The sequence below is a fragment of the Trifolium pratense genome, linkage group LG1 (assembly GCF_020283565.1).
Source record: "Trifolium pratense cultivar HEN17-A07 linkage group LG1, ARS_RC_1.1, whole genome shotgun sequence".
Taxonomy (NCBI): domain Eukaryota; kingdom Viridiplantae; phylum Streptophyta; class Magnoliopsida; order Fabales; family Fabaceae; genus Trifolium; species Trifolium pratense.
This window is the reverse complement of record NC_060059.1, coordinates 31,803,335-31,814,173: the sequence shown is the minus strand read 5'-3', so window position 1 is coordinate 31,814,173 and position 10,839 is coordinate 31,803,335. Positions and strand designations below refer to the sequence as shown.

At 35.3% G+C, this 10,839-nt stretch overlaps 2 protein-coding genes across 2 annotated transcripts; both read left to right on the top strand.

Annotated features, from left to right (window-relative positions):
* Window positions 1-6,219, top strand: LOC123895525. The gene is made up of 6 exons (XM_045945954.1): window positions 1-644; window positions 759-860; window positions 2,132-2,309; window positions 4,108-4,205; window positions 5,347-5,408; window positions 5,741-6,219. Exons 1-6 carry the CDS (start codon window positions 228-230, stop codon window positions 5,850-5,852), a joined length of 969 nt encoding a protein of 322 aa, XP_045801910.1. The 5' UTR covers window positions 1-227; the 3' UTR covers window positions 5,853-6,219.
* A 1,664-nt stretch (window positions 6,220-7,883) lies between these two features.
* Window positions 7,884-10,396, top strand: LOC123895447 (pentatricopeptide repeat-containing protein At5g56310-like). Its single transcript, XM_045945842.1, has 2 exons — window positions 7,884-8,670; window positions 9,337-10,396. Exons 1-2 carry the CDS (start codon window positions 7,960-7,962, stop codon window positions 10,252-10,254), a joined length of 1,629 nt encoding a protein of 542 aa, XP_045801798.1. The 5' UTR covers window positions 7,884-7,959; the 3' UTR covers window positions 10,255-10,396.
* The last annotated feature ends 443 nt before the right edge of the window (window positions 10,397-10,839 follow it).

Genomic DNA, 10,839 nt, shown 5'->3' with positions numbered 1-10,839 from the left:
ATTCTTCAAAAAACAGTCTAATCCATGTACCGAAAAAAAAAAAAAGCCTAATCAAAAGAAATGATAAACCCTGCGATTACATCACATCATCACATCGCATATAAACCGAAGAAGAAGAAGAAGGAGAAGAAAAAGGATTAAGGTTCAAAGTTCAAACCTTCTTCACAATATACATTTATTCATTCATTTCATTTTCATTTCCCTCCAATTCTTTCCACTCCATTCCAATGTCTTTCACTACTTCTCTTTCTCCTCACTTTCTCTCTCTCCCAAACAAAACCCCATCCCTAACCCCTTTCAATTCATCTAAACCCTTATCATTATTCCCTAAACTCCACCCAAAACCACTCATCACAAAAGCTTCATCGTCGTCGTCGAAAAACCCTAACCCTAATCAACCCAAAGAAAACGAAATTGTTGAAGTTGAAGTAGAAGAAGAACTTCCATGGATTCAGGAAAAAGCTCTTGACCTTGTTGAGTTCACTGGTTCGGTTACACAAGCTATTCCTGGACCTAGAGTGGGTCCCACTTCGTTGCCGTGGATTCTCGCTGTTCCTCTTGGTTATGTTGGTGTTACTTTTGTTATTGCGTTTGTTAAGACTGTTAAGAAGTTTACTTCTCCTAAAGCACAGCGACGTAAATTGGTTGGTTTCTTGTTTCTTTCGAACCTTCCTTTTTTGTTCAGTAAACTAAACCACCAAATTTTATGAATATTTCCAAAAAGGGAATTTATAATGTTTTTTGTTTGTTTGTTTTAGGTTGGTAAAAATGCGATGCTGTGTAAGTCGGTGGATGAGTTGTTGTTACAAAGAGGAAGAGATGAAGTTAAGGTTGATGATCTCAAGGCAATTGCGGATAAGGTGAGGTGTATAATATGAAAAATATCTTGTTTAAAGACAATGGCCAATGTTTTATATTCTATCCTATGTATATGTAGTTGTGTATGGTTCTAAATTGTGCTTGTGGTTACATTGAGAATCTTGATATTGCGGCAAAATGCAAGCAAATGTGGCTGCAATTGCAATTGTGATGCTGTTGTTAGGAGTTAGGACCTCTGAAAAATTTATATTGCGGCAGGCAGCAATTGTGGTTGCAGTCTTGCAGACCATACAACAACCAAGTCTTATCCCGCTAAGTGGGACTGACTACATGGATCAAATGACCGCCTGTATGCAGACCATAGTTTGGAACTATTTGCGTCGCAATTTTGATATTATGAAAAATCGTAGTTAAATGTGGCTTCAACTGCGGTCACTTTGTAGGCATAGAGACATAAAAAACTGTTAATATTGAAGGTTTATATTGCAGTTGTGGACCTTTTTTTGAAAAACCTTGAATATGGCATGTAGTCACTATTTGTTGTTGAATAATGTATGGCCCCCTTATTCTGTTCTGGATGGTAATGGAATCACTTTTTAAATTGGTGTCTACTAACTGTAGAGAATGATCGTTCTTCCACATGTATGTTGAGTGCTACCTTGAGAGAAATTACACGAAGAAACTCGCAGTAGTTCTAGTAGTAATAATTGACAACAGAATACAGTCTTTGTATCTGTTGAGAATTAGTATCAGTCATACAATGCTAGTGTAAGAGAATAAAAAACTATCACGAACAGATGCAGTTAACTTGAGTGACAATAGTTTTCATTTTGATGATATTTTTTATAGTATATAGACTAAGAGTCTGAATCTGACATATTGCATCTTTATCCTGTCTAACCTTAGGTGAAATTTTTGTTGTTAATGTGTACTCCCTCCGGTTCTGAATATAAGCAAAAAATAACATTCTAGGTTTATTGAATAAAACATGTATCTGGACCATTTTATTCAATGAACCTAGAAAGTTATTGTTTTCTTATATTTAGAACCGGAGTAGTATATGCTTTGTTTCCTAATCATGATATGTTTTTCGGTGCAATTGAGTAGACAATTAAGCAGCTACCTTTGTGGCTTTTCTAATATAGGTATCATGCCAGCTGTCTAGATAAAAAATTAGTTCTTACATTTCATTTTGCTAGCTGAGGAAAATCTGATGGAAGATCTTGTTTCTGTTTGCTTGCTTCCCGTAATTTTGTCTTTCTGTGCATATGTGCCATCTGATTTTATGTAACAACTGCAAATTCATATCCAGACAGGTTTTGGTTTGCAAGAAATTTTGCGCAAATATATCCGGTATGTTCTGAATGAGAAACCATTCAACCCTGATGTTGTAGCTGATTTAATTCAGCTAAGGAGAGCTTCTACGTTAAATGACTCACAAGTTGCTGAGATTCTAAATGAAATTTCACGAAGAATTGTGCGAGACAAAGGTAATATATAATGTATTCTTAATATTAGACAAAATTTTCATCTGAGTAGTTCTTGTGCATGGTAGTATATTTTGGCCAAGGCTGCATAGGAAAGTATACTGATGAACTGTAGCGAAAATGATTATTTCTCTCTGGCCTTAAAATTATCAAAACTTCTGCAACTTCACAAGAGATGTCTGTGGACCAGAACCAGAGTTAGTTGAACCTGAAACTTCAAATCCTCACAAAACAATAGAGGCAATGGTTGTGAAATGCATGATGTGAAATTTTCCTTTTCAAATGGGTAACACATGAAGGACAAGATGGATGTTACCGTGTTTAGGCTAGTTAAAAGTGATGGGTGACCTGCCCATCTGTTTGAATAACCTGGGGATTAAATTGTCATTGAGTATTTTGGTTTGTGACCTGAATCTTGGGGTTGCAAGTTTGCAAATTGAACAAAACCCAATCACCTACTTGAAAGTGAACATTCAATCTGCGCTTATCTGATTGAGTTTTCATTTTGGCCCAAGTATGACACAGATTCACCTTCAAAACTGCTGGCATGGCATCCTGTTCACCAGCCATATAACTTCCCCAGTTGCTGAGGGAAAAGTAGTTCCTTTCGGTAACATAGAAGGGTCTTGGTCATATTAGGTCACATTTGTGCCATTGATTTGTTTTTTCATCTGTCGAGCTTCTCATATCGATCTCCAAACACTTATTCATCACTTTTGATTGGCCGTTTGATTTCAGATAGTAAGTAAAACATAATTTGTTTGTTTGCCTTGGATGTATAAGGCTGGCTTGGTGGTTGGGGTGGAGAAACTCATCCGGCCTCATTAACTGGTCAATGTTACCAAAACTTGATTATATGTTTGTTGGTGAAATTTATATCATGGGATCAGAATTGGAATAAAAAAAAATAAAAAAAATCTGAATTTCTTTGGTACCAGCTAAGTGAAACAACCTAAATAAAAAATGTCACCTTGCCTCAGTCCATGACTCGATGCTGAAAACCAGGCAACTGAACCACCTCTTTGAGAAAAGTCTCAACTAGATCCTTTGAAGTAAAACAATGAGTTAGATAAATAACATGATAAAATCCAACCACCAGCAGAATTTTGTCTTCAAGATTAACTTTTTGTAAACTGCCCATGATAAAATCCATCAAGATCCCCGCAATATGTGGGTAGGAATAGGTAAAGGCTGTAGACTCCCTGCAAGGATCGGATAGACTCTGATATATGTTTCTCTGAACAGAACAATGTCACAGGCTGCCTTAAACTGTTGAATGTCCTGTTTCATCCTACCTAGCAAATCAACCCATACATCTTTTGTTGCAAGTTTGGGGAAAAAAATAGAAAACTACCAATAGTGGAACTAAAAAATTTGGATAAAATAACAGTCGAAAAAAGGAATTTTAGTAACATCAGCTGGTCTGGTCAAACTCCCACAACAGTGAAATGCAACACCAGCTGATTCTCACAGTGGCCGGAGGCTCTGACATGCCAATCTGCCACTAATGATAATATGCATGGAATTGCAACTATGTATCTATCGAGATTGCTTTTTTCTTAGTCTGTTTCTCTGTCGGCAGCATACTGAGGGTTGTATACTTTGGTTTTCCATTACTATAAAGCTATTTTGAAGCTAACACACTTTTAAATAATAGCAAGTTCTATGTCAGAACAGACATATACTGAATCATTTTTTCTCAGTCCATGAAATTGTTTTTTTCTGCTAATATTTAGTTAAATTAAGAAGTAGGCATTTTTATATCTATTCTCTGACTCTAATTTTTTTAAATGATTTCTAGGCCCAATTGTAATGAATAAATCAGGTTATACTGAAAAGGGTTTCAAGAGAAAACTAGCTGTTCAGGCCCTTTTTGGAAAGGTCTTCTATCTATCTGAGGTGAGTCGCCTTAAACAGTCCATTCGACACAATTATTTTTGTCTTTCTTTCTGTATGTCAAATACAATATCTGCAATTATGTGTAGTGCTCAGAGCCATTAAGAGGCTCTGATACCATCTGATATGGTAACCTCAATTGTGGTTTCTGAATTTGTTCAACAATTTATATGGGCCAATAATACGGAAATTGTTCTAGGCTGGGAGATGTGAAAATCCCAATAATACACCATACCACAAGTACTATGACTTGAGTATCTTGAATCCATCATACAAAATGCCAAGGAAATAGGGAGAGAGAGGTAAACCATAGGGTTCAAGTAAGGTGGATGAAACATAAGAATGCTTCAGTGTAGTTTGATGCAAAATTACCACACATGCCTAACAAGGCAGAGTATCGTGGCTTTGGTGGTTTGGACATGTTGGAAATTCTGCCTTGATTGCAGTCCATCCCTAGCTGCTTAATGGCGGCATTTGTGTTGCCTTCATTGCTGCCTCCAGCACCTTCATTGTGCTGGGTGTGACCGGGGATTTTGTCCCACGTTGCCGGAAGACATTGCTTAAGTAGTGATTATATAGTTTGGACAGTCCTCATCTTATACGCTAGTTTTGTAGGATTGAGTTAGGCCCAATCCAAATTCTAAGAGGACATGTGCGAAGAAGATCTAAACAAGAAACATTAAAGAAGGGTAGATAAGATAAAAATAAAGAAACTATGATTCAATTGTTAGTGATGGGGATAGACCACATACAAATATAGGTCACCAAGAAATATCTGGTTTTAAATGATGTCATTAGACATGATTCATAATAGCCCATGCCACTTAAAGGGTAAAGGTTATGGTTTTTGCAATGTTTATTTTGACTTTTGGGGAAATGCTTAAAAGGTCGTATATAGTTATTTTTGGAAAGGAGTGGTTCTATTTGCTGGTTTTAGGAAGATACCTTGTCGTTAACTATTGGGTATATATATTATATTTTAACATTGAATAATTTAGTTGTTTTCAAATCTGAAATTTCTCATACTTTTTAATATATATGTTTTAGGTGAAAGGCTAATAATGTACATTCTTGTTATTGAGTTTCTTGTTTTTAATATATGATGATGAATTGATTAGATTTTTTCCTTTTATTCTGATTCCAGCTGCCAGAGTTCTGTTCAAGTGATAGCTCTTTAGTTGTCAAGGAAATCTTCGGGGTTACAGAGTATGCGTTTATATGGTTTTTTCGTTCATACTAGTTAGTTTGATTGAAAAAAAAAAGTGTGAAGAATCGATGCTTTACATTTTACTTCTAACTATTATTCCCACTCTGAAGTTTCTTAAAGAACTTGATATCTCTATCAGCATTCTCACATAAAATGAACTTAATGTCTCACATAACTTTTTCTCGTAAAAAAATTAACAATAGATACTAGCTATGAATGTACATGCTAGAAATCCATTGAACTTTTTTTTATCAATAGTACTGTCTCTGTTGTCAGAATACTAAAGTATCATGCTCAGAAAGAAATGTTTCTTGGTTTTCTTTTTCCTCAGTGAAGACGCCGACCTACTCAGATTACAGACAACTTCTGAAGCTGGCAACCTAGATGCACTTGAGAAGATGGCTGATATTTCAGATTCAGAAGATTCTAGCGAGGCTTCATGATGCAAATATACTTCAGGGTTTTGAATTCGAAAAGGTTGAGGAATCTGTTCTGCAAGATATCTTCTCATTACGTGGTGCTGCAAAATCTACATTACCATCATCATCTCCCATCCAAAACATGGAAGTAAAAAATTTCAATGTGTAGGGCAGGGGTTTTTTCTTAATTTCTTTTTTACGATACAACTTATGTACTTTCAGCTTCCTTCAGGATTAAATTTTGTGCTTGACATTTTCATTAGTGTCCTAGAAGTCAGTCTTTTACAGATATAATGCTACTGTTGAGAAATTGAATTAACAAGTGTAATAAAAACACATTTCGGTATATGGATATAGAATGAATGAATGATATTTTGTGTTCGTTTAGGAATATCACTTCAATAATAGGAGGCATTTTCTCCCCCATTTTAACATCAAATGGTATGGTTGGGCTGTGAGTTTGTTAACTCAATTTCTTCTATTGAAACAACTTTGGCCACCTTCCACTTTTCCAAAAATACCTCTTTGGAAGTGTATTTTGTACAAGACAAAACCTGTATTTTTTGTGCAAAGGTACAGATCTGAACACTACAAACTCATAACGCTACAAATAATTTGCATAAGGTTTGATATGAGGAGCGTGGGAACTGATTTGGGAGCTTCTGGGTCGATGAAGAACCATTCTTTCCACTAGTTTGTAGATCATCCATATAAATTTTTTGATGCTATTGAGATTTATAAAGGTTAAAAAGTATATCTGTTTTTATTGAACATCGTCAGTGCTCTCGGATTCAATATTTATTTTATGAGAACCGGAGTGGCTATAATATATTCATGTTGTTCGTGCCTTAAAATCTCAAGATTCCATGATAGAGGAAATTTCAGTTTACGTCTCTTGCGTGTGGGCGCATTAGGCATGCGCGGGGTGCATAAGGTCCGTTGTTTTCTTGGTTTTGGATTGTGCCGGTTACGCATGGAAGCATGGATCACCCGCAGAGCGTAGAAATTATTCACGGGGAGCATTTGCCAGATATGGTATAAAAACCTGTTTTTTCTTACAGTTTTCTTGGGATGTGTGCTAGGGTTTTAGGAATCTTAGAGAGACAAAAAGAGAGAATCATTGGGTCATTAATAATCAATGATTGAGAGCTTTTTGAGGTATATCTAGGATTGAGAAACACATTACAAACATCTTGGAAGTGAGATATATTGTTCATCTTTGTTCTTGAGTGAAGAGTAAAACGTAAAGAAAATAGGTATTGTTCTTGGAGAACAATTCTAAATATTTTCTTGGTACATTTTCTTAAGTCTCTTGTTCAAGGGAAGAGATTGAGAAATGGGTAGAAACTATGATTGTTCTTGGAGAACTTTTGTAGCTAATTTCTTATAACCCATTTTATCTCTTGTAAACAAACTTGGAATAGTGAATTGGAGAGTAGCTCTCTCCCCCAAACGTATGCCATTGTTGGAGCGAACTGGGTAACAAATTTATCGATGTTTGTTCTTTCTTTACTTGTTTTTGCCTTGTGGGTTGTGGCATGCACTTAGGTTGTTAGAACTTTAATTGTTTGACTTGCATGGTATTGGTTACTATTGATATTTGCTCCACTCTTTGCTAGTGTTGATTTGGACAAAGAGGTTCCCAATTCACAACAATCCAATTTAAAAATTGTACTACCTTTGTTTTATATTATATAAAGTTGTTTTGACAATTTCATACAAATCAAGAAATGTAAATTTTTTTTGGTTACCAATCAAGAAATGTAAATAATTTCATTTGAAAAAGGAAAATTATAGATAATTTTACAAAATTATTCTTCATTAATGATATGAAAAAGGTAAAGAGAGAATATACTTTCATCCAGTCTCATATATAAACAAAAAATATCTAATAATCGATGTATTTCTGGAGAAAGTAAATAATTAAGGGTATAAAAAAATAATATTAAATCTTCATTAATTTTGTAAATGATTTATAATTTGTGAAATTGTGAGTATTATAAAGTTGGAAGGAGGGAATAGTGGCTTTGTAACATTTCTTTTCCTCATGTATAATAGTTGCTTCCATTGATCACACCACACCACTATGATAATCTCTTCTAATAACCAAACTTAAACCACACTATTACCTATGAATTCATCATTAATTCGAACACTCTCCAACACAAAACAACATTACCAAAAACAAATAACCTCATCACAATACCAACTCCAACAACTACTCTCTAATTGCACCAACCTAACTCACCTTCAACAAACACATTCCTTCATGCTCAAAACATCACTCGACCAAAACGACATCAACCTCTCCCGTTTCATTCACAAATCCGCTTCACTCAATTTCCCAAACTACTCTTACTCTATTTTCACTTCCAATCACAACCGTCCATTACCCATCTTTGTCTACAACAACGTTATTTGGGCTCTTTCTTCATCTAACCCTACACGTGCCGTTTCGTTATTCAACGTTGTTCGTAGTTTTGGATTGTCGTTTGATTCTTATTCTTTGCCTTATGTTATGAAAGCTATTGTTTCATTAAACGACGTTGTTTTGGGAAAACAGGTTCATTGTGTTGGTATTGTTACTGGTTTGGATTGTTATTTATCTGTTGTTAGTTCGATTATTCAAATGTATTCTTGTTGTTGTAATGATGTTGTTTCTGCTCGGAAGATGTTTGATGATGATCATGGGTTTGGAAAAAATGGGTCTGTTTGGAATGCTATGATTGCTGCTTATGCTAAAGTTGGTGATGTTTGTAATGCACGGAAGTTGTTTGATTCTATGCCTCAAATGGATAAGGATGTTATTTCATGGACCACTCTTATTTCGGGTTACACGCAGGTAATTTTGGAATGTAACAGGAATTGTTTTGTTCTATTGGGACATTAGTAAATTGGAAATGGAATCCGGGTCGTTGGAATATTCTGCATTCATGCGATTTGTGCATTGGTGATTGTTGGATGTAGATATCGACATTTTTTGAAATAATGAACTTGGAACTTTTACTGTTTGATCTTGACCCGACAACCACTGATGTGTTGATTGATTGCATGAATGTTCTGTCGACTAAAATTTTCGGACTTGGATTCTTCATGGTCAAGAAAAGCAAGCAGTCGTGCGATGAAGGAGTCTTGGCTGTTAGATGAATATAAGAGGACTCTAAATTCATCAAATTGGCTTTAAAATACATTTTGGAATATGAAATATCTGATTTTCATGTGACGGTCGAAATCTACAAATGTGTGAGTACATGACTAGAGAGAATCAAAATCTTGAATTGTCTTAAACTAATGTGTGTTGAAGAGTTTAATTGATTTACACTGTCAGTGTAAATTAGTTTTATGTTGATATCAAACTATTTTCATGTCATTCAATTAATTCAAAAATACAGTTACAAAAGCGAGGTGATGTGGTAAAATAGTGAATTTTTATTGGATGTCGGTGTAATTTACACAATATATATTCAGTTTTGCACTTTTCTAATATGTTTACCAAATGTCTTTGCAGACTCATAATCCCAATGAAGCTATTAAGCTCTTCCGTAGAATGCAGCTAGAGAATGTGAAACCAGATGAAATTGCAATTTTGGCTGTACTATCTGCCTGTGCTGATTTGGGTGCTCTTCACTTGGGAGAGTGGATTCACAACTACATTGAAAAGCACAAGTTGAACAAGATTGTTCCTATTTACAACTCACTCATAGACATGTATGCCAAATCCGGCAACATACACAAAGCACTACAATTATTTGAGAATATGAAGCATAAAACAATTATAACATGGACAACAATGATCACCGGGCTTGCTTTACACGGTCTAGGAAAGGAAGCCATTCATATATTTTCCTGCATGGAGAAAGAGGGTCGAGTGAAGCTCACTGAAGTCACCTTTATCGCCGTCCTTTCTGCTTGTAGCCATGTTGGATTGGTAGAACTAGGCCGCGATTATTTCACGTCTATGAGGTCTAGATATGGAATTGAACCTAAGATTGAGCATTATGGTTGCATGATTGATTTGCTTGGACGTGCTGGCCATCTTCAAGAAGCGAAAGAACTGGTTTTGAGGATGCCCTTTGAACCAAATGCAGCTATATGGGGATCACTGCTTGCTGCCTCAACTAGATGTAGTGATGCTGAGCTAGCAGAGGAAGCTTTGCGCCATCTCACGGTGTTGGAGCCTGGCCATAGCGGAAATTATTCACTCTTGTCCAATACCTATGCTTCACTCGGTAGATGGAGTGAATCTCGGGAGGCAAGAAAGGTTATGCGGGATGCAGGTGTCGAAAAGATGCCGGGTGTCAGTTTTATTGAGGTGAACAGTAGAGTATATGAATTCATTGCTGGAGACAAATCAAGCATTTACTTTGTTGACATATTTGATATCTTGCATAACTTAGATTTGCAAATAAAAATACAGACCCATTAGATATTTATGGGAGTTGATTTCCTTGCTGCTGGATTCCAATTTGTGTGACTGTAAATTCCTGACTTGAGTTTTTTAATACCATCTTGTCCCGTACATATCCCAGCTCTTTTTAAGAAGATAGGTTTGTTGATTTCTTAAATATACCTGAATATATACATCTCTCCATTCTAATACCGGAATTTCCTTAATTGTATGTATCATGTATTTATGGTTTTCTATCATCACACCAAAAAAAAAAAAATATCTGCTAAGGGGGGAGACTGTTAGGCCAAATTATAAAAGAACACGGCGATTAAAGAAAGAAAAATGCTAGATATCGCGAGAGTATATTTCACGAATAATAGCGAATGACGTCTCACCTAACAATTTTAAACATAATAAAAAAAAACTTGAAGTTTCAAAATAACATTATAGTATCTTACAATTTTAAATATTAAAAAAAAAAACAACTTGAATTTCCATAACATCACAATACCGACAAAAGTTGTTTATCTAAAATTACATTACAACACCAAAATAACATCACAGCACAAAAAATAAAAACAACTTGAAGTTCAATTAATTTGTTCGACTGACTTGGTAATT

Coding starts and splice junctions, on each gene's coding strand:
- LOC123895525 (XM_045945954.1), top strand. CDS start 228: ATGTCTTTCACTACTTCTCTTTCTCCTCACTTTCTCTCTCTCCCAAAC. Junction 2,310..4,107: donor AAGAATTGTGCGAGACAAAG/GTAATATATAAT, acceptor AATGATTTCTAG/GCCCAATTGTAATGAATAAA. Junction 5,409..5,740: donor GAAATCTTCGGGGTTACAGA/GTATGCGTTTAT, acceptor CTTTTTCCTCAG/TGAAGACGCCGACCTACTCA.
- LOC123895447 (XM_045945842.1), top strand. CDS start 7,960: ATGAATTCATCATTAATTCGAACACTCTCCAACACAAAACAACATTAC. Junction 8,671..9,336: donor TTATTTCGGGTTACACGCAG/GTAATTTTGGAA, acceptor ATGTCTTTGCAG/ACTCATAATCCCAATGAAGC.